The sequence below is a fragment of the Primulina tabacum genome, chromosome 14, assembly GCF_025594145.1.
Source record: "Primulina tabacum isolate GXHZ01 chromosome 14, ASM2559414v2, whole genome shotgun sequence".
In the NCBI taxonomy this organism is placed as follows: Eukaryota; Viridiplantae; Streptophyta; class Magnoliopsida; order Lamiales; family Gesneriaceae; genus Primulina; species Primulina tabacum.
The window spans coordinates 24,744,928-24,769,016 of NC_134563.1; the positions used below are offsets into that span (position 1 = coordinate 24,744,928).

Here is a 24,089-nt window from a genome sequence, read left to right on the forward strand (position 1 = left end):
CGTTCAAAACGCTGGACTCAATTCCGGTTTTTACGCGGAGATAACCCTTCTGGTAAATCCCTACAAATTGCTCTTCAGATTTGATCACTTAATTAGGTCCATGATCGAAAACTTTGTTCCTCGCTTGTATTGCCCTAGAAATCGCAAGCGATTTGTGTGTTGATATTGTAGCCTCCGAATTTCCAAAATGCGGAGACGAAGCAGCGCAGCGATGGAAGAAGAGAGTTGGCCTAAACGTTTTTCAATCCGAATTTTAAAAGCCGAAACCTTTTCCAATCCCAATTGTAAAGGCCGCCGAAAATTGCATGATTCAAAATCATGATTTTTGACAATTTATTCTTAATAAATCATTAAGCAAAATTATAGATTCTTAATCCATAATTTAGGCAAATCTAATTTGCTCTTTTTGCCAAAATATCTTCCAATTTCCTTATGGTGGCCATCAGATTCTTTTGTGAAATTGGAAAAGATTTTTAGAATTTTGTGTGCAAAATAATAGGGTATCAATTATGATTCCTAATGGTGTAAATATTAATTGAGACTCCTAATGTAATTAGGAGTCCCTCTCCCACAAAGACTATAATAATTTCATTACATTTAAACTCTCACATGATTAATATATAATGTATTTGTTAACTTTTAATAATGTATGATATAATAATATCATATACACATATTTTATATCACCATATAAAATATATATATATGTATATGTATATTAAATTAAATAATCATTATTTAATTTATAAAATAACTCCTTAGTTAATTTAATTCTAGACTCCTCTAGAATATTTATGAGAATTTGTGCATGTTAGTAGTCACCACTACTAAGATAATTATTTAATTAGTAAATTCTCAATTCACTAAAAAAATGATTTTTGAACTCATTATAATCCCGATCGACGATCCGAGAGGGTCGATGTATCAAGGATACAAGTCTTGTTAATATAATGAAAGTCGAAAATTTCGAAGATCAAAATTTCACTTACCATATTGGCAGCTGCCAGTTCTAGTGAACTCCTTCACAAAACATGCAGTTCCACTCTCCTTCCTTATTTAGCAATCATGCTAACTTCCATTTCTTCCATCCTATGGAATCAGCTCATAAACTCCTTTATAAGCTTTCTGTTTGATCTCCATCAAACTATTGTCGCCAAATTCCAACTCCTTGAAATTTGACTATCTCAAGGGGAACACAGAATCCAATACTTTTGTGACCCTCAATGGTTCAGGAATACAGCTAGCCGTGGGTTCACATATCCATATGATTCAGAATAACATTTATTCTTATTCGGGTTTACCCTAGTTAACCATATTTTTTTCATCAACTCTATCAAGAATGTCAGAACTCATTTCTGATTGCACCCATCGGATCATAGTAAGAGCGTCTAGTAGCATCGCCCCATAATCCCCTAGTTATCACTGATAGTACCTACAAGAACCTTTAGTCATGGTTAGCGTACAGTACGGTCCCTTCAACACATATATCCCGATCGAATCTACAACCATTGGTATATCGAGAGTTGCATATGATTTCGATAACGATGAGATTTATCTTTGAGTACTAATAGTGTCATGACATGCGCAACTAGGAAAACAACTTTCCCTTAAGCACATTTCTTGCTCTGGCCAGAGACTTCTTGCACTATTAACTCATCAGATCACATAGGATATCTTCACCCGTAGGCGAACGGTGAATCCCCGACTACAATGCATTTGCTCCTACGTATTTCGAAACTACACCCAACCTCGCCATTTGATGACTCTCGATGGAGTCGGTAAACGGATCAAAGTGCATGCTAGTACGTATAGCCCCTACATTGTCCCGGGTCAAAGAACTAATGGTCAACAACCATAACTGCAGACTATTCCACTCAATAAGTGGGAACCACTTGGATAGTCCGAGCGAGAGTTGTTCAGTGCATCATCATATGATCACCCATCTGTATGAATAGACATCTTCATTCCCTTGCCAATGAAACATGACGTTTACACCACAGATGCTAGTCTCAAGCTCGAGCGACCTTTATTACTGTTTTAGGTGGCTGATTCGACTAGGAACCTGTTTAGAATATACGGTACACTTCCTAATGAGTTTCATGATCTTATGTTGCAACGCAGACCTCATGGTATCTATTGTATATTCAAGGACTTTATCTATGCAGCTTCATGGGTATACGGATAAAGTATAATGTCATAGTCGAATAAAATCGTAAAATATTATTAAAATAAAGATTGTTTTACATTAGAGTCAATAAAGCACGAGCCACAAGTTGGCTTGCCGGGCAACTACTCTAATACATCTGACGTTTTTGTATATATTTAACACATGCATCATGCGTGCATCGGTCGCTATATATATAACACATATTTATCTAGGAAAGTGATTTCCTGAAATGGGAGGATAGTTTGAAACAGCCTTCATCCCCTGCTCAAGGGCTATATGATAGGTGGGTGGACTTTCGGACCCCTTGATTTCTCTGTTCAAACGCCATTTTTAGAAAATATTTGAATAGCTTATTTCCTAAATAATTTGAGTTTTATTTCATGAAATATACTAAATGACATGTAGTTATATTGTTTAGATTGTGGTGAGTTGTCGTAGACGGGAACATTTCATGTTTGGATAATATTCTTGAGTTCTGGATTTGGCTCTGGAATGAATGTGTTGCTTTCATCTTGTTGTTATTATTATATTTTGGAACTATAAATCATATTTGTATAACGAAAATTTAAATGTTATATTATAATTTCGAACTATAAATCATTTTTGTGCACTGAAACTCTAAATATTAGTTAATCTGTTGAGCAAAATGGGTGTAAAACGTCATGATGCTAATAATTGAAGTCACCCATCTTTATATTTTTGACTGACATTATCGCAATTCAAGATTTTGTATTTATCGGATATTTTATTTATGACAGCGTATGAATCGGAATTCTTTGATCTCGGATTGCATTAAAAGGATTACTACTAATGAAATAATCATGTTCTAACTGCACATTTGTACCTAATCAAGAAGAGTACGTGTTTTGTGAGACAGTCTCATGAATCTTTATCTGTGAGATGGGTAAACCCTACCTATATTTGCAATAAAAAGTAATACTATTTGCATAAAAAATAATATTTTTTTATGGATGATACAAACAAGATTACAAATTACGACCCGTAAGACCGTCTCACATAAATTTTTGCCAATAAAAGAATGCCCAGATTTTATATATTTCACTACCTTTTGTTATAGTAAATTACAAGAAAGTAAATTCATAGGGTTTTGTTAATTTGCATGAATTTTGATAGAGTAGTTCAGCTTTCACATGTCCTGTTATAATATAGCGTGGATTTCTAGGTTTAACATAAGTTGGTAAAACGAGAAATTTTAGGGAATAACCTTTGTTTTACCAAGACCACGTCCATTTATCAGGAATATTTTGTATTATATACAGAATCTTGAATCCAGATTGTTATCATAACAGAAACTTAGATTTTTAAGGATTTCGGTGATACTAAAACACTAACGTAGGAAGGATTCTTTATCTTCACCACAATCGTGGCAGAATTCTATATCTTTACCGCACAACGTCGGTATATATATTAAATAAATACCAACATAATTTTCATTCACTCCTACAAAGTTTTCGGCGGAATACAATCTGTAAAAGGAAGTAAATTTTTTCCTTGAAAATTCTCGATTGGCAATTACTTGTAATAGATATATGAATTTGATTCATGGCTGAGATCGAATAAGAACTATCTATGGATATTGAAGGGACAGAATCCGAAGAATGTCAAATAAAACAAGTCGACTTAACAGTGCCGAAAACCGATGATCCTGGCATGCCAGTTTATACGTTCCGAATGTGGTTTCTTGGAATTATTGCATGCCTGTTGTTATCGTTTGTGAACCAGTTCTTCTGGTACAGGACTGAGCCACTCAATATCACATCGATTTCTGCACAGATTGCTGTGGTGCCATTGGGCCATTTGATGGCCAAAACTGTCACCAAACGTGTGTTCTTTAAGGGTACACGGTTTGAGTACACACTGAATCCAGGGCCGTTTAATGTTAAGGAACACGTTATGATCACCATGCTTGCCAATGCTGGGGCGGGATCTGTTTATGCTACTCATATTTTGAGTGCTATCAAGCTTTATTATAAGAAGAGTTTGGGTTTTATTCCAGCCTTTATTCTTATGATGACAACTCAGGTATTTTTAAAATCACTCCCTCCGATTTTTGGTTAATTGAGTCAAGAATATATGGTTTTACATTAGTCTAAGGTGCCTGCAAATTGTTTTTTGTAAGAAAAGTATGTTACGCCGTCTAAATTTAAATATGCATTTTAGTTTTTCATCTATCATTGTGAGTGTGTACACTGCTCTGCATGGAACATCCAGGTAAACATTTTCTAGTCCTAAAAGTCTTTGATACCCCTGTAAAGGTCCGGGTTAATGGTGACCCATTTCCGGGTTAATGATGACCCGGGTTATCGGTTGAATAGCCCGGATCAGAAGCCAGCTGCCCGGGCACTTCTTCTCCACCCGGTTTCTCATACAGGTACCCAGGTAACCAACTACCCAGGCCACCTCGAGAATTACACCACACTCGAGTGTGATCGATACAGGCAGTCTAATCCGTCAGAACTACTTGGGTTTGGAGTGTCCGAGAAGTCATCAGAAGCTAGTATGATAAACCGACTTAGTAGGTGGTGTGGTAATCAAGGTAACTACCCATTCTTCCACTATAAATAACAGGTATTAAAGTCATTTAATGATTCTTAAATCTTTGAACTAAAAGCACTTACATATTTCCTCTCAAATATTGCTTGTGTTCATCAAAAAGCCTGCTGACTTAAGCATCGGAGTGGCCACGCCGGATATCTCTCCGGCGCCCATTCACGAGTTAGTTTCTTGTTTACAGGTGTTGATCCAAGCCATTATCTTCACTCAAATTCCCAAACATTATAAATTATTGATTTGGTCCGTTGAAGCCCCGTACCCGGCTCACCCATTTTAACGAGATCACATCATCGGCGCCGTCTGTGGGAAAACACTGAGTTCGAGACGTTGATATGGCTCGTACGAGAAGAACCAACCAGGGTAATTCTCACGCCCAGGGTGATGGGGGGCAAACTTCAAGACAAGCTGATGTTAATAACATTGGAACAAACCTCATTACCCTGACCCCGGAAGAGTTAAAGAAAATGATGGCCGATGCCGTTGTGCTAGCTATGGCCAGGAAGAAGGTCTCTCACCCTGTCACACCACCCGGTGATAAGCAGGGACGTGATCAGGAATTTGAGCAGGAGCAGGAGCAGGAGCAGGGGCAGGGAAGGAGGGATAACGAGATGGTAGGAGAAGACGAGGGATCCAGCGCTGGGTCCAAATCTCATACCGTGGCAGAGGAATTGATGGAATTAAGGCAGAAGATGAAGGTCTTGGAAGGACAGTTGGAAAGACGGAGCGTTGCCCGGGCAGTCCCGAGAGGATGCCCGTTTTCTGATATCATCGTCCGGGAGCCTCTTCCTGGAAATTTCAAATCTACGAAGGTGAAAAAATATGATGGCAATGCAGACCCGGAGGAACACCTGGCCAGGTTTGAAAATATGGCCATGTTGCACTGTTACACTGATAGAATCAAGTGCAAGGTGTTCCTAACAACACTGGTGGATTCAGCTCAGAGGTGGTTCGAAGGCTTGACTTCCCAAAGTATCAGTTCCTTTGGAGACTTCCAGAAGGTGTTTTTACACCATTTTAGCAGCAGTAAAAAGTACAAAAAGACTGCTTTTAGTCTTTTTGAAGTTAAGCAGAACCCAGAAGAGAGTTTAAGGGCCTATATCAGAAGATTCAACAGAGTGGCCCTAGACGTCCCTACTTGTGCCACCGAAACAAAGACTACTGCTTTCACCCAGGGTTTGAGAGAGGGTGAGTTCTTCAAGTCACTGACTAAGAAGATGCCGGGAGATTTCGAGGATCTATTGTCGCGAGCAGAAAAATATATCACTATGGAGGAGGCCCAGAAACAAAAGAGGGACGCTGTGAGAAAGGAAAAAGGAGACCGGATGTCTAAGCCCGAGGAGAGGGGACAGAAAAGAGGCAATACAGGGCACTTTTCTCACCACGTGCCTCTGAAAATTGCTCGGGAGAGGGAAGTGCAGGAGTGCAGCAGAGATTTGACCCCGGATCATCAGTTATCCCGGCCAGAAAAGAGTGGATTTTGCTCTTTTCACAAAGTATGCCACCATAACACTGAAAACTGCAAGGCACTAAAGGGGAATTATGCCTCACCCTTCATCCTGGGACCCAGTAACAATAGCCAGAGGCCGAGAGCGCCACCTTGGACATCTCGGCCACCAGGATCCAGCGCCCGAGGAGGAAGTGTGAGGAATATCCCGAGGATTGAGCCCAGTAGAAGAAGGGAGCCTGAGCCCGAGAGAAAAAAGAATTCGCCCCCTGCCACAGGAATGATCAAAATGATATTAGGAGGCTCTACTGATGGAGATTCTAACCGGGCGAGGAAGGGGAGAAGCGGGAGGGAATGTTTGGAGGTAGAAGGAGCAAGAAGGAATGAGGCGATCATTAGTTTTGGCCCGGAAGATTTGAGAGGGGTGAATCTGCCCCACAACGACGCCCTGGTGATCCAAGCCCGAGTGGCGAATTATGATATTCTACGGGTCTTTGTGGACTCAGGCAGCTCTGTAAATGTAATTTTTAAAGATGCCTTTGTACAGATGGATTTGCAGGGCTACCACCTAGAGGCTGTGGAGACTGCCCTCTTTGGTTTTGCTGGCCATATGGTTTACCCGGAAGGGGAGATTATGTTGCCATTAACCTTGGGTTCTCAGGATCTTAAGAGGACGGTGATGACTTCATTCACCATAGTGGATTCCTCGTCATCATATAATATCATTTTGGGGAGACCGGCTATGAACGAATTGAGAGCCGTAGCATCCACATACCACTAAAAGATAAAATTTCCAGTAGGAGCTCGGGTGGGAGAAGTCCGAGGAGATCAACCATCCTCTCGGAAATGCTATGTAGAGGCAGTCCGGGCGGATCAGAGTAGAACAAGGAAGGAAGGGAAGAAGGCAAGGGTGGACGGGGAATGAACGATGGGGAGAGGAGAGGTGCATTTTGTGGCAGAAGAAGAACAAGAAGTAATAGAAATCGGACCAGGCCAGAAAATCCGGGTGGCCCGAGATCTCAGTATACCCACTCGGGTCAGTCTGATTCATTGTTTAAAAACTAATATTCGTATGTTTGCTTGGTCCCAACAGGAGTTGACAGGGATTTCTCCCTTGATAGGAGAACATCAATTGAACATCCTCCCGGGATCTCACCCAGTAGAACAAAAAAAGAGGCACTTTGGCCATGAAAAGGACAAAGTAATTGATGCGCAAATTAAGGAGCTTCTGAAAGCTGGCCACATTCGGGAAATTCAATTCCCCACATGGCTTTCGAATGTGGTCTTGGTACCCAAAACCACCGGGAGGTGGCGCATGTGTGTAGACTTCCGCGATCTCAACAAGGCGTGCCCCAAAGATCATTATCCTCTGCCCAGGATTGATCAGCTGGTGGATTCCACCTCGGGCTATGAATTGCTAAGTTTCATGGACGCATACCAGGGGTACCATCAAATCCCTCTGGCTAAAAAGGATCAAGACAAAGCCAGCTTCATCACCTCGGGAGGTACATTTTGTTATATTGTAATGCCTTTCGGGTTGAAGAATGCAGGGGCTACTTACCAGCGTCTGATGGATAAAGTCTTTGAGAAGTAGCTGGGACGGAATGTGGAAGTCTATGTGGATGATATTCTATCCAAATCTCGAGAGGGTGCCAGCTTTATTAGTGATCTAGAAGAAACTTTTGCGACTCTCATGCATTATGGAATCAAGCTTAACCCTGCCAAGTGTATTTTTGGCGTGAAGAGTGGCAAATTCTTGGGATTCATTGTGACAGAACGAGGGATCGAGGTGAATCAAGAGAAAGTCAAATCTGTGCTAAGCATGCCATCTCCCCGATCTGTCAAGGAGGTACAAAAGCTAACTGGGAGAATTGCTTCCCTTTCCAGATTTATTTCCCGATCAGCACACCGGAGTTATCCTTTTTTTCAAGTCTTAAGGAAGGCCCAGCAATTCGGATGGGATGAGAAATGTGAACAGGCCTTCCAGGACTTGAAAATTCATCTTGCCGGGCTCCCGGTGTTGGTGAAACCAGAAGCTGGAGAAAAATTATATATCTACCTGTCCGCTACAGAGTATGCTGTCATCTCTGTTCTAATAAAAGAGGAAGGAACTGATCAAAAACCTGTCTATTATGTCAGCCATGCTCTGAGGGGGCCCGAGCTCCGATATAGCGAAATGGAGAAAAATGCTTTAGCCCTGGTCATGACCGCCCGGAAGCTAAGACCTTACTTTCTGTCACATCAGGTTATTGTTCTTACCAATAGTCCTCTGGGTAGGATCATGACTCACTCTGAAGTATCCGGGCGAATGATAAAATGGACAGTAGAGTTGGGTGAATATGACATCGAGTACAAGCCCCGAGTGGCCATTAAAGCGCAGGCTTTGTCAGATTTCTTATCTGAAATGATCCAGCCCAGCGAGGAGGAGGTATGGAAAGTATCAGTGGATGGGGCATCTAGCCTGGTGGGGTGCGGAGTAGGGGTGGTGTTCGTATCTCCCCTGGGAGAAAAGGTCAAATTAGCATTAAGAATTGATTCCCGGATAACCAACAATGAAGCTGAGTATGAGGCTGTTCTTGCAGGTATTCGAGCTGCCCGGGAAGTTGGAGCTTCTCGTATTATTCTATATTCTGATTCACAGCTCATCACTCAACAAATAAAGGGCATTTATGAGGCTAAGGATGACAGGATGCTTAAATATTTACGGCTCATTCGAGCCCAAGCAGAAATCTTCATGGATTGGAGTATTGAACAAGTACCCCGGGAAGAAAACAGTAAGGCAGACGCTTTGGCTAAAATGGCTGCTTCCTTATCAGAAGTTAATACCCGGGAGGTGCTGCATATTACTCGGCTGGTCCTCTCTACGGAGGAAGAAGCATCACCCATGCCTGAAGATTCATGGATGACACCGTTGATCGCGTACATTACGAACCATGAGCTCCCTGAGGATAAAGCCCGAGCTCAGAAGATCAAATGACAAGCTCCCAGGTTTGTTCTCTTAAATAAAATTTTGTACAGAAGATCATTCCAAGGACCGCTTTTGAAGTGTTTAAATGAAAAAGAGGTGGATTATGTTCTCAGAGAGATTCATGAGGGGTGTTGTGCCGAGCACCTCGGAGGAATGTCTTTAACTCGAAAAACAATGCTTGCAGGATTCTGGTGGCCCACCTTAAAACAAGATTCTGCTCGTTTGGTCCAGATTTGTGAGGGCTGTCAGCATCATTCGAATTTCAGCTACAGCCCGGCCACTCTCATGAAGCCTATTTGGGCATCCTGCCCTTTTGATCAATGGGGCATGGACATCGTGGGTCCTTTACCGGTTGCCCGGGCTCAGAAAAAATTCTTACTAGTAGCTGTTGACTACTTTTCCAAGTGGGTTGAAGCTGAGCCTTTAGCAAAGATCACCGAGCAGGAAGTATTGAAATTTTTGTGGAAGAACATTGTGTGCCGGTTCGGAGTGCCCAGGAGAATAATCTCGGACAATGGAAGACAATTTCAAGGCAAAGGAATTACATCATGGTGCCAGGAAATGAAAATCACTCAATCTTTTACCTCTGTTGCATATCCCCAAGCCAATGGTCAAACAGAAGTTGTCAATAGAGTCATTGTGCAAGCATTAAAGGCAAGACTTCAGGGTAAAGGAAAGAATTGGGTGGAGGAGTTACCTAGTGTCATATGGGCTTACAGAACTACTCCCCGGGCACCTACTCAAGAAACTCCCTTCAGTTTGGTATATGGTTCTGAAGTAGTTCTTCCAGTAGAGATCGGGCAAACTTCTTCCCGGGTAGAATCTTACCCGGAGGACAATGATCAGAGCAGGGCCATGGAATTGGACTTAATAGAAGAAAAAAGGAACAGGGCATTTATTCGAATGGAGGCATACAGAAATCGGGTGATGAAATCATATAACAAGAAGGTCCGCATTCGAGACTTCCAAGTTGGGGATTTAGTCATGAAAAAAGTCAACCCTGCTGGGGAAGTTGGGAAGCTGGAAGCCCGATGGGAAGGACCTTACAAAATCACTCGGATAGTCAACTCGGGATCCTTTTATTTAGAAGATGCGCAGGGACGTCCCCTCAAAAGGCCTTGGAATGTGTTTAACTTAAAGAAGTACTATGCATAATAGATGTAATTGTTTGATGGAAGAAATCAATAAAAATATATATTTTCTCAGAGTATTGTGTTTGTTATTATATCTTGGGAGCAGCTATGACCTGGTTCTTAAAAAGCCCAGGGCACTACACCCTGGATCGGGGCACCACACCTCGACCATTCCCAAGTCCCGGGACATGATCCCCGGCCCAAGGCTCCGTACCTTGGTTCTTAAAAAGCCCAGGGCACTACACCCTGGCTCGGGGCACCACACCTCCACCATTCCCAAGTCCCGGGACATGATCCCCGGCCCAAGGCTCCGTACCTTGGTTCTTAAAAAGCCCAGGGCACTACACCCTGGCTCGGGGCACCACACCTCGACCATTCCCAAGTCCCGGGACATGATCCCCGACCCAAGGCTCCGTACCTTGGTTCTTAAAAGCTCAGGGCACTACACCCTGCTTTGTGGAATCCAAGAAATACTCCTTTTGAGTTCAGGTTTAAATCTCTACATCTGGAGTATTAGTTAAGCTACTTATTTAACGTATGGACCGGGACCCCGGGTATTCGATTGAAATTATCGTTTTCTCCTACTAAGAAATACTCATAAGTTATTGCATTACCCGGGTTGCGGAAAAATTGTCAAAAATCATATTGAAAAAAGCACAGCGACGGAAAGAAATCAACATTTCCTTACAAAGTTCAAAGGCAAGAAATACAAAGGAAAAAATACAGAGTAAATTACAGGCCTATTCTAAAGTCTGCTGCCCTGATGGTTCTCCGGATTCCCTGGGAGTCTTCTCAGCCTCTTTCTCGATAGCATCATCTTTGGGAAGGGAAGCAATGGCCTTATCAATATCAGGAAAGCCCTCCTTATCTGTCGGAATCAGACCTATCTCCTCAAATTGCTCCTGGCATTTCTCAAAGCCAATCGAAAAGTATTTGTAGGCCCTATCTTCAACAGCTGCTTGGAATTCCGCCGATTGAAGGAAAATAGTCCTCCATTCTTCATGGGTCAGCTGAAGAAGTCTGAGCTTATCTTCAGCAACTTCGGCTCGATGTTGCTGGGCACTGGCTTCGTCCTCGAGATAGCTAATCCGAGATGCCAGGAACGCAGTTTGCCTCTGAGAAGCCTCCTCCCGGGCTATGCTCTCATCACGAGAAAGTTGAGCCGCGGCCAGCTCTTGATTAGCTGCTTCCAAGGAAGCTTGGAGACTGGCAGTTGTCTCCTCGTGAAGCTTCTGAGCCCGGGCCATCTCTCCTTGGAGATGGTCATGAATATCCTGAGCCGCCCGGGCTTGCTTACCCTTCTTGGTTGCCACCGCTGCCACCTCTTCAAAGGCCGAAACTAGCATCTGGGCAGCCTGGACAAGAAGGAATCTTAAAAAAGAAAAAGGGGGGAGGGAGAGAGAGGGAAAAGAAATAAAAGAATAAAGCTTACAGACAGAAGACGGTTGGACCCCTCCAAAAACCTCACACTAGAAGGAGTGCTTTTCAGGATAGCTATCTCAGCAGGGCTGAGCACCTTCTTGAAACGCTTAACACCAACAGCGGAAGCTCCCTCGAAGAAGATGTTAGCCAGAGAAAGCTGGTCGGTTGGAGGGAGCTCTTGGAGAGGTTCTTCATTAGACTGGGGGGGGAGAGGAGGAGGTGGAGCAGATCGAAAGGCGCCTTGGTCACCCTCGGAAAGGTCTTCGAGAATAACCAGCTCGGGTTCTGCAGTAGCTTTTCGTTTTCTCTGAGTGAGGGGAATGAGATCTTCAGATTCCTCCGAGTTCTCAGTCATTGCCCGGGAAGCGCCATCCTGGGGAGGTTCTTCCCGGGACACCTCAGCTCTCAAGGCTGCCGCTTCTGCATCCCATTGTTTCTTTTCTTCCGCAGCTGCCCGGAGAGCCGCCATTTCCTTCTCTCGGGCTGCCTTCTCAGCTGCACGCCTTTTAGCAAAAGCTGCTTGCATCTCAAAGTTATCTGCATAGAGGAGTGACAGGGTTATGATACATTAAATAAATAGGATAAAGGAATAAGGAAGCACAGAAGATAAAGTATGTACCGAGTTGAGAGCCCGAGCCAGCCACCTCATCAATTACCCGGTCTATGGGGTCCTCAGCCCGGGCACTCAACCCGTAGGCCACTAAGTTCTCTTCTGAGATAAGAATGGAAGAGGAGTACTTGTGTCCCTCCACGAGGGTTTGACTCAGGAGGAAAGGCTCCTCAAATTTATAGGATGGAGGAAGGGAAGGTTGTTGGGGAAGGGAAGGGAGAAATCGGGTTAGACAGGGTAAAGGACCCGGGAGTTGGATGTAAAAAATCTTCCTTTCCATCCCTTTTGAGAGGAAGGGATGTCATCAAGGAATCGGGCATTTAACCGGGATTTAAGGGAAAATGCATTATCCCCGAGATGGCAAGAAAAATAATAGTGAAGGATGAGGGGGGTGATGAGAAGATTATTCATTTTAAAAAGGACATAGGCCGAGGCCATAATCCTGAAAGAATTGGGATGAAATTGATTGACAGGTACACCAAAAAATTTGGCAACATCAATATAAAAGGGATGAACAGGAAACCGAAGACCATTCCTAACCTGGTCTCGAAAGAAAGTTGTGTACCTAGGAGGAGGGTTATCGGCCCTATCAGAGGGCCCAGGTATCAAGATAGAAATGGAAGAAGGAATATTGCCCAGCGCTCGGAGTTCCTCATCTGCCCCCAAGCGTAAGGCGCTTCGCATAGAGGAGAACCAGGGAGTTCCCGGGATCTCGACCGCCCGAGGACTCGAGACCTTGGCTTTACCCTTACCCTTGTTCTTCGCAAGAGCTCGGGCCCGGGAGTGGCCAGAAGATAAAGGTTTAGAAAAGAGAGGTTTGGTTGGAAGTGCCACTGGTTTTTTAGAAGGTTGGGTGATGAAGCGACGTGGGGGAGAGGGAGGAGAATCGGAACGAAGTGCGGAAGACTCCGCGCTAGGAGAGCCTCGCGCATTCGCTCCTGAGGTGGAAGAAGTGGAGTGAGACATTTTAAAAGAAGAAAACTTACGACGATATATGCGGTGGAAGGTTGCCGGAAATGATCTCGCACAAATAGAGTCTCGAGAAGAGAATTCGCAAGAGCTTCGCTGCAATTTCGAATTTGAGAGTAATTTTTGGAAAACCTGTTAGTTAGTATATATAGGCGGTGGGGGAAGATCTCAGCCGTTTATTTAAAAAGCACGCGTGGACGACCACGATTTGCCTAGAAAATTGTACCAGGCTTACGACGGGACACACGCAATAATTAAAAATGTCAGACTTATCGGCTCCTCGAAATACGAAACGTTCCTGATCGTTGATAGAAAGGGCACGCGTTATCATGGCACCCCGTGGGTTACCCAAGATCTCATCTTAAGCCCGGGAGGTTTGAGGCCCCGGCATCTTATCTTAATCCCGGGAAAAGTAAGGCCCCGGTACTTCATTTTGAGCCCTGGGAATTTTAGGGCCCGGTTTTTTCAGTTGATCACTTATCAGTTCTGGATATTTATTTTGATTCATTTTATGGTACATATATCATGCGGTGTCAATGAAATACAGACAATAAGAGTAACTAGATAAGCATTTTTATTATTATTATTATTATTATTCCGGGAATTCTTTACCCGTTACATTAAAAAATTCCTCTTCTACAGAGGCTATCCACTTAATCACAAAACTCTTTACAGAGCTACCAGTGAACGCCTTCATAAAGCTAGCGGAGTCGGCAATCTTCTGCAGCGTCCTCCTCTCTTTATGAAGCAATAGTTGGAGGATAAAGTCTTCCTCAAAGAGGTCCTCCGTATCAGAAATCTGCAAGCGTTCCCGATACTTTGCAAGCTTGGCCACCAGTTCAGGAGTGATAGCCTCCTCCCACTCGTGAAGAAGCTGAAGTCCTTGCAGCTTCTCCCAGTAATGGAGGATCTTTTGGAAGACTTCATCTTCCAATTCAGATTTCCGTTTCTCAAAAGCTGCTTGCATAAACTCTGCTGCCATGTCGGGAGCTTTCGAACCACTGGAACCCGCCATTGCACTTCTTGAGAATTGAATTGATGGAATGTTGGAGAATAGGTAAGCAGGTTACTGTATATATATATAGGAAGGAATCAGTCTCCATCTTCGATCCGAATCCAATCGGACGATCAGAGGGAATCTAGGAAATTGAGCAGGCAGATGAAAAGACGTGTACGGGTATCGAGGAAACAGGCTCATTATTACCTCGGAATACGAACAATTTTCGACGGTGTCACTGTTAACGCATGCAGCATAATGACATTCATTGGATTTCCCGAGAGTACTAAACGATGAATGTTCAAAACCTGAGAGATATGGAAGCCTGACACCTCATCACTTCTGCAGGATATTTAGAGACCCAAGGCTCTTATTCACTCTGGGATATGTTTTGGAGTAAACATGCATGACTGATCGGGACAGCGAGTCAAGCTCTAGCCCGACTATTTTTAGGATGTGTGGTGATACCCCTGTAAAGGTTCGGGTTAATGGTGACCCATTTCCGGGTTAATGATGACCCGGGTTATCGGTTGAATAGCCCGGATCAGAAGCCAGCTGCCCGGGCACTTCTTCTCCACCCGGTTTCTCATACAGGTACCTAGGTAACCAACTACCCAGGCCACCTCGAGAATTGCACCACACTCGAGTGTGATCGATACAGGCAGTCTAATCCGTCAGAACCACTTGGGTTTGGAGTGTCCGAGAAGTCATCAGAAGCTAGTATGATAAACCGACTTAGTAGGTGGTGTGGTAATCAAGGTAACTACCCATTCTTCCACTATAAATAGCATGTATTAAAGTCATTTAATGATTATGAAATCTTTGAACTAAAAGCACTTACATATTTTCTCTCAAATATTGCTTGTGTTCATCAAAAAGCCTGCTGACTTAAGCATCGGAGTGGCCACGCCGGACATCCCTCTGGCGCCCATTCACGAGTTACTTTCTTGTTTACAGGTGTTGATCCAAGCCATTATCTTCACTCAAATTCCCAAACATTATAAATTATTGATTTGGTCCGTTGGAGCCCCGTACCCGACTCACCCATTTTAACGAGATCACATCAGTCTTCATTATTTTCAAAATGTAATGATTAAACTTCAAAGGAGAATATTTCTATAATTTTTTGTTTTAGAAAGTAACTTCTGGTGAAAATTCCTGTAATCTACTATCAATTTAACTGGGAATTTTCTCCCACGGATTTCAGTTAAAATTATTTAAACAATATTTTCATTGCATCCTTTTTAATTGACATGCTTACAGGTTGATATGCACAGAGCCCACTAGCTAGAACCTAGAAGCTACTCGCCGATTAGCTGAAATAGATTTGGTTTATCTTGATGAAATATATTAAAATTGGAAAAATTTCGTGATTTCATAAAACTTTGATGGATTGAAAACAGTTGCTAGGATTCGGCTGGGCTGGAATCTTTCGGAAACATTTAGTTGAACCAGGAGAAATGTGGTGGCCGAGTAATTTAGTTCAGGTTTCACTCTTCAGGTATTTATAGCTTTTCCGTACTTTTGTACAAATTTTGTTCGCTCTTCTTGCTCCGTTCCCTTGAAAACAATCTCTACAAATTAGTAATTCCATGTCTTCTTCTTGAAGGGCTTTACATGACAAGGAGAAGAGACCCAACGGTTCCACAAGCAGAACACAATATTTCCTTATAGTTTTAGCCTGCAGCTTTGTTTATTACATTTTCCCGGGGTATTTCTTTAAGATGTTGACATCCTTTTCTTGGGTATGTTGGCTGGCGCCTAAGTCTGTCTTTGTTCAGCAACTAGGCTCGGGATTACAAGGTCTTGGAATTGGTGCCTTGGGATTTGATTGGTCAACAGTTTCATCTTATCTTGGAAGCCCTCTTGCGAGTCCATGGTTTGCTTCGGCTAACATTGCCGTAGGTTTTTTCCTGGTGATGTACGTGATGGTACCTTTCGGCTATTGGTCAAATCTTTACAATGCCAAGAACTTCCCAATATATTCCTCTGATCTTTTTGAGAAGAATGGTTCGATATACAACGCTGAAGCTATAATCAATTCGAACTTCAATCTTGATAAGGCTGCTTATGAGAAATCTGGTCAGTTGCATCTAAGTACCATGTTTGCTCTAACCTACGGTCTTGGATTTGCTACACTATCGGCCACTTTAGTCCATGTGTTACTTTTCAACGGAAAGTGAGTTTGCTATTTGTTGAGTCGAGATTAAACATAAGAAAAAGGAGAGCCAAATTATGCATGTCTGACATTTGACTCGGTGCAGGGACATATGGAAGCAGAGCAGGATGGCGTTTAAAACAAACAAGAAAATGGATATTCACAGCAGGCTTATGAAGTCATATAAGCAAGTTCCGATGTCATGGTTTATGGTTATCCTTTTCATCAATATTGCAGTCATCATTTTTGCTTGTACACATTATAAGAGCTCGCTTCAGTTGCCATGGTGGGGTGTTCTGCTTGCTTGCGCTATTGCCTTCATTTATACACTTCCCATTGGCATCATTTGTGCCACGACAAACCAGGTGCAGCAGAATTATCAGTCGTTGAATTTGAGTGCTATTGTTCGAACTTTGATCAACACATAGAGAGCAATTACAAGAAAATTGATTCTTTTTTTGAGGTGGGGTGGTTAGATTTCACATTGCATGATATTCAATGTTCTTATTTGGTTCTTGCATTTGTGTAAACAGCTACCAGGTTTAAATATCATAACAGAATACATAATCGGTTATGCATACCCTGGTCGTCCTGTGGCTAACATGTGCTTCAAGGTGTACGGATACATAAGCATGAGTCAAGCTCTCACATTTTTAGCAGATTTTAAGCTTGGTCACTACATGAAAATTCCTCCACGAGCAATGTTCAACGTTCAGGTCCGTTTTATACCCATGTGGCCATGAACTCCACATATCCTTATACTAAATCCACAAAACTTTTCACTCTTCAGGTTGTGGGCACCATTATTGCAGTGTTTGTGTACACAATAACCGCATGGTGGCTTATGGATACCATCCCTAACCTCTGTGACACATCCCTCCTGCCATCTGATAGCCCCTGGAAATGTCCAATGGACCATGTTTTCTATGATGCTTCAGTGATTTGGGGGCTCATCGGTCCACAAAGAATTTTTGGGAATCTAGGCGTCTACCCTGCGATAAACTGGTTCTTTCTTGGTGGAGCAATTGCACCATTTCTTGTCTGGTTAGCTTCCAAAGCATTTCCAAAACAGAAATGGATCAGGCTTATTCACATGCCAGTTCTGATAGGTGCCACAGCTATGATGCCACCAGCATCCGCAGTCAATTACACGAGTTGGCTCATATGTGCGTTCCTCTTCGGTTATGTTATCTATCGACACTACCCTGAGTGGTGGAAACGTCACAATTATATTTTGTCCGGCGGTATGGACGCGGGAACAGCATTTGTCGCGGTTTTCTTGTTCATAACCCTGCAATCTAAGGACATTGGTGTTGATTGGTGGGGGAATAACTTGGATGGATGCCCGTTGGCTTCATGCCCTACTGCACGAGGTGTCTCAGTTAAAGGTTGTCCAACCATTCTATAAGGGCTGATTTATTTGGATGAGAGAATTTCAAATCAATCAAAAGATTTTAAATAAAAAAGATTAAAACTTATTAAATTTTATGGCAATAGTATTGAAATCTATGAATTTGAAATCTCTATCTTGATTTTAAATTCCTGCAACGTGTTTCTTTCAATCTTAATGCTGCAATCGAGGGCCTTTTTACTTTATCGTATATATTACCTCATTGTTTTGATAGCTTGGTATGCTTGTTTTAATATTTTGTCAATGGATTTGGTTTATTTTGCCAAAATATCTGGCCTTATTAAATCTTACAATGTTGATGTGGGAGATTTCGAATTATTTTTTCATTAGTCTTAAAATCTAAGTCTTATATAAGATTTTAAATAAAAAAATTAAAACTTATTATATTTTATAGCTGAATACTATTGAAATCTATGAATTCGAAATCTCTCTTCATTTTAAATTTTCTTATACAAGTATCATTCAATCCAAATGCAACAAAAATAATTTTGTTTTGCATTGAGGGCCCTTCTCTTTTATAGTATATATTACCTCATTGTCTTGATAGCTTGGTACTTGTTTTATTATTTGTCATTGGATTTGAAACTAGAGTTGAAACAATATGTGATATACCGTACTTTAAAACTACATAAAATTTAAGGAAAATAAAATTTTTCTTAAATAATTAATAGTTTTTCAAAATACAATATAAATAAAATGTTTGACCAAATATTTGATATATAAACGAACTTGCAACAAGTACTTGTTTAAAACCACATAAAGTAATTCGTTAAAACTAGCGCTGTGATAAGAGCTTGCTTCAAATTATTGAAGCTCTTCTGACATTCTTCACTCCATACAAATTTAGCATTTTTCTTAGTCAATGAAGTGAGTGGCACTGCAATCGAGGAAAACTCATTCTTTTTGTTGGAACTTTTCAAGTTCGCAATCTTGATTTTGATGATAACAAAACTTGTTAATTTGTGTTACTAATAATCTACCTTAGTGTACAGAAGCTAGGATCATTCACAAGTTGTTTACATCGCAAGCTAAAGACCTAACTGATCGCATAAACTGAATCAGTCTAACTGATTACGTCAATGGAGCAGTTCAGCAGATTGTCCAGTTGACAGGTGGTTCAACAGGAGAACCTCAGAAGCATGGCCAGCCAAGGAGTGTTCAACTGATGAAGAAACTCAGCCGATCAGTTCAACTGAACGAGAGTTAAATCACTTCAACTGACGACTCAACTGATTTCACCAGCCCAACTGAAGATTAGTTCAGGTGACCAGTTCGGAGCATCAATCAGAATTTTTCAGTTATAGATGAAGACAAACTCTTTCAGTGGATTCCAGCTATGCGTGAAGGTACAAAGCCATTGTTCAGTCAAAGGACAATAATGGATGTTGGATCATAGCATTAAAGACAAAACGTTTCAGAAGGGCAGTCGAAAAGTCGAGACACAAAGTCCAAGAAACGAATTCAAAATGCAACGGATACAATAAATGAATCTCACTGTACGTTCAGTTTTCCCGCCTATATAAAGAGAAGATCAGTGAAGACTCAACAAGTTGAAGCAAGAAGAAAAAGAATGATATATAGAAACAAAAGCTTCAACACAAACAAGAGAGAAAAGAAAAGGCACGCACATTGCCTATCAGCTTTTAGAAGCAATCAGCCCAGAGGGACACTTTGAGAACATCCTTGTTCAGTTTTGACACACAAACACTCTCAACCACTCAAATGCAATCTTGCACAAAGACGTTAAACTTGTGTATGTAGTCTTTGACGCATAGACGTTAAAGAAGTGTTGGCTGGAAGATGATGCCTTCAGTCGTAGCTAGGAGTTCAATTTAGGCAGTAGTGTAAGTCCTAGCTGAGTGGGTTTGTACAAAATATTGTATAAATCAAATTCTTCTAATGGATCCTACCCGAGGCGGTAGAAGAGGTGACGTAGAAGCAGTTGAAGTCTCCGAACATCCATAAACATATCTTGTGTATTTAACTGATTAACTAATGTTTTCAAAAAGTTTGGATCAGTTAGAATATCCGTCAGTTCAGTTGTCACCATAACTGAACTGATGAATGAAAAAACTAATCTACTCTTTTTTGGTTATTCAGTTTACATGAGATAAAATATTTTCTAATATAACAGTCTTCGTCATGAAGGATTACTTCGAGTTTCTTCCTGCTTGGTTTTCAACCAAACTCGATTTAATTTATCGGTGTTAACATTCTTAGAACACGAGCTATTGCAGCTCATTGGAGAATATAGTGTTCGAAATGCCCTCCAAGGCACTAGTACACTCGATCCTTCAATCGGCTAAGAAGAACATTTGAAGAAAATTGTGTTTTTAAAATTTTCTACTTTAAAATAGTGTTAAAATCTATTTAAAAGTATTTCATACTGTTTTCAAAACTATTTGAAAATATTTATATGTCGCTCTTTAGCAAAGAGTTGAGAGGATTTGTTCTGAACTAATATTGTAGCCACTTCTCTAGATTCTTAGCTTCAGGGTTTTAATCAGTCTGCAGGAGACTGAGAATCATTTGCAAAGATGCACAGTTAAATTGCTCGTTGAACAAGTTTTCAGTTGCAAGCCTACCAGGTCAGCTGTTCTTCAAACAAAACTCATCCATGATGGGACGTTGGTTGATTAAATCACCAGCCGTATTCCAGTTGAGTCTAGTCAGAGTCTGCTCGACCAGTTAGTCTGCGAAGAAGTCAAGTTCAAGCAGTTTAACTCGTTTCTCTAGCAAATTGAACTCACAACCGATGCAGCATTTCAAGCAGTCAAGCAACCAGTTGATGGTATATCCAGTTCTGTCGCATAAACCAACTGATATATGATGTTGTTTAAAATATGCTACTGTTTTAGTAATATTTCTTGTTCAATTGATGTATGTACTCAGATGTAAATACAAGGAAATTTATTTAAATAAACATCATGTTTGTTCAATTGTGTTTCGTTGTGACTGAATGGATATTTCCAGATTTCTTGCCTACATTGCTTGAATGATTATAACCTCTGAATGAATTATTAAATAAATATATTTCAAATACGGGTCTTTATTCAGTTTCTGAGGGGGAGTTTTTCCTTTAACTCTCAAATCGAAATTATTTTCAATCAATTTTTAAAAAAAATTTAGTTGCTAAGAAACATTTTTTATTTTTTCATCAACTGAAAAATATTTTCTTAATTTTGTTTCTCTCTCTTAAAAGGTTTTTCAATTCAGATTTGGAGGGGGAGTTTTTTTTTTTTTTTTCAAAACTTCTTTAAATTTAGTTATAGAAGGGGAGCTTTTAACGATGTTTGAATGTACTAACCATTGAACTGAATATATTGCGCTTAACTGCTCAAGTTTTTGTAATCATCAAAAAAGAGGGAGATTGTTGGAACTTTTCAAGTTCGCAATCTTGATTTTGATGATAACAAAACTTGTTAATTTGTGTTACTAATAATCTACCTTAGTGTGCAGAAGCTAGGATCATTCAAGAGTTGTTTACATCACAAGCTGAAGACCTAAGTGATCGCACAAACTGAATCAGTCTAACTGATTACGTCAATTGAGCAGTTCAACTGATTGTCCAGTTGACAGGTGGTTCATCAGGAGAAACTCATAAGCCTGGCCAACCAAAGGAATGTTCAACTGATGAATAAACCAAGCTGATCAGTTCAACTGAACGAGAGAGAAATCAGTTCAACTGACGAGTCAATTGATTTCACCAGTCCAATTGAAGATCAGTTCAGCTGACCAGTTCGGAGCATCAGTCAGAATCTTTCAGTTGTAGATGAAGACAAACTCTTTCAGTGGATTCCAGCTGTGCGTTAAGGTACAAAGCCATTGTCAAGTAAAAGGACAATAATGGACGTTGCATTAGAGTATTAAAGACAAAAAGTTTCAGAAGGGCAGTCGGCAAGTCGAGACACAAAGTCCAAGAAACGAATTCAAGATGCAACGGATAAAATAAATGAGTCTCACTGTACGTTCAGTTTTCCCGCCTATATAAAGAAAAGATCGGTGAAGACTCAAAAAGTCGAAGCAAGAAGAAAAAGAACGATATACAGAAACAAAAGCTTCAACGTAAACAAGAGAGAAAAGAAAGGGCATGCACATTGCACATTAGCTTTTAGAAGCAATCAGCCCAGAGGGACACTTTAACGTGTTATCTGCTTAGTTTAGAAGCTTATTTTCCTCAGTGTGTGATAACATCCTTGTTCAGTTCTCACGCACAAACACTCTCAACCACTCAAATATAGTATTGCACAAAGACGTTAAACTTGTGTATGTAGTCTTTGACGCATAGACGTTAAAAAAATGTTGGCTGGAAGGTGTTGCCTTCAGTCGTAGCTAGGAGTTCAGTTTAGGCAGTAGTGTAAGTCCTAGCTGAGTGGGTTTGTACAAAGTGTTGTATAAATCAAAGTTTTCTAGTGGATCTTACCCGAGGTGGTAGAAAGGGTGACGTAGGAGCAGTTGAAGTCTCCGAACATCCATGAACATATCTTGTGTATTTAACTTATGAACTAATGTTTTCAAACTGTTTGGATTAGTTAGAGTATCTGTCAGTTCAGTTGTCACCATAACTGAATTGATGAATGCAAAAACTAATCTACCTTTTTTCGGTTATTCAGTTTACATGAGATAAAATATTTTCTAATATAACAGTCTTCTTCACGAAGGATTACTTCTAGTTTCTTCCGCTTGGTTTTAAACCAAACTCGATTTAATGCATCGGGGTTAACATTCTTAGAACACGAGCTATAGCAGCTAATTGGAGAATATAGTGTTCGAAATGCCCTCAAAGGCAATAACACACTCGATTCTTCACTTTTACTACCGCCACTTTAGCTGGATCCACCTCAATACCACTGCTAGATATGATATGTCCCAAAAATGCCACCTTCTCCAACTAGAATTCACACTTACTGAATTTTGCAAACAACTTGTGACTCTGCAAGACTTGCGAAACTGTACCCAAATGCTGACTGTGTTCCTCATGGCTCTTCGAGTATATAAGAATGTTGTCAATGAATACTATGAGAAACTAATCTAGGTAGGACTGAAATACTCAATTCATTAAGTTCATAAATATCGCTGGAGCATTCATCAGTCCAAATTGCATCACTAAGAATTTGTAGTGCCAATATCGAGTTCTGAAGGCTGTCTTATGAACATCTGCATACTTTACCTTCAGTTGATGATACCCAAAACGCAGATCTATCTTAGACAACACTGTAGCTCCCTGCAACGGATCGAATAAGTCGTCGATCCTTGGTAATCGATATTTGTTCTTGATCGTTACTTGTTCAATTCTATGTAATGGTTATTTGTTCTTGATCATAAACTTGACGATATGCACGTATGACGTGAACCGGAGAAGCAGGGGATGATTTCCTTGAAAGTTTGGAGAGGATTTTTGAGATAGGGAGCTACTGGAATCTCAGAAAAGTGCTGCTGAATGGGGAGGGGCGGCCACCATGAATAGATTATGTTTAAGGCTTAGTTAAGGAGTTTTAGTTATAATTATTAAATGTTAATGGACCCTTAATTAAAATTAAAAGGTTTAAAAGGATTTTTGACCCATTAGGCAATAAAATAATCCTATCAAGCCCAAAAACTCTTCCAAAAAATATGTCTTTTAGATATGTTTTTGAAAATATTGTCCGAGCCCTCAAAAAATCCCCTGATATGCTAAATTTTGCGTACAGATTAAAATTGTGACTCGGAGAGTAAAAATACCCACCAAGGCCCAATTCTCGAAAATGCTCTTAAAAACACTTCATATAAATTATTCAAAATTAATCATTCAATAAAAATATTTTTCCTGATTATCCCCGGTCTTCGTTGCTCGTTCGAGCGCGAAATGCAACTTTAAAACTTTAATGCATTAAACTATAACAAACCAAGAATTAAAACCACATATTTATGTTAAAATCATGAATTTAATGCATAAAAAAATTAATTAAAATACATAAGAAATTGATAATTTGCATGCGTGTGGCTTACGTGGACCTTCAAATTTTCGGGACGTTACACAATATCAATCACTAATGGGCCCTTAATTGTATTTTAAAAAGTTAAAAATGATTCTTGAGCCCTCTAAGCTTAAAAATAGGCCCATCAAGCCCAAACACACTTCGGAAATATTTTGTTTTAATAAGTTTTTGAAAATATTCTCCGAGCCCTCAAAAAAATATCTGGTTCGATAAAACTTGGATACCGATTAAAAATATGCTCCGGCATGTAAAAATACT

General features: G+C 40.8%; 1 protein-coding gene across 1 annotated transcript; it reads left to right on the forward strand.

Annotated features, from left to right (window-relative positions):
* The first annotated feature begins 3,582 nt into the window (after positions 1–3,582).
* Positions 3,583–17,978, forward strand: LOC142525666 (oligopeptide transporter 6-like). The gene is made up of 6 exons (XM_075630014.1): positions 3,583–4,210; positions 15,688–15,785; positions 15,894–16,463; positions 16,549–16,807; positions 16,976–17,158; positions 17,233–17,978. The coding sequence occupies exons 1-6, from the start codon at positions 3,758–3,760 to the stop codon at positions 17,848–17,850; spliced, it is 2,181 nt and encodes a 726-aa protein (XP_075486129.1). The 5' UTR covers positions 3,583–3,757; the 3' UTR covers positions 17,851–17,978.
* The last annotated feature ends 6,111 nt before the right edge of the window (positions 17,979–24,089 follow it).

What these genes read in the sequence shown, in the direction of transcription:
- LOC142525666 (XM_075630014.1), top strand. Translation starts at nt 3,758, where the DNA reads ATGGATATTGAAGGGACAGAATCCGAAGAATGTCAAATAAAACAAGTC. An exon ending in TTCTTATGATGACAACTCAG is followed by an intron (nt 4,211 to 15,687) that starts GTATTTTTAAAA and finishes GATTGAAAACAG; the next exon opens with TTGCTAGGATTCGGCTGGGC. An exon ending in TTTGTGCCACGACAAACCAG is followed by an intron (nt 16,808 to 16,975) that starts GTGCAGCAGAAT and finishes TTGTGTAAACAG; the next exon opens with CTACCAGGTTTAAATATCAT.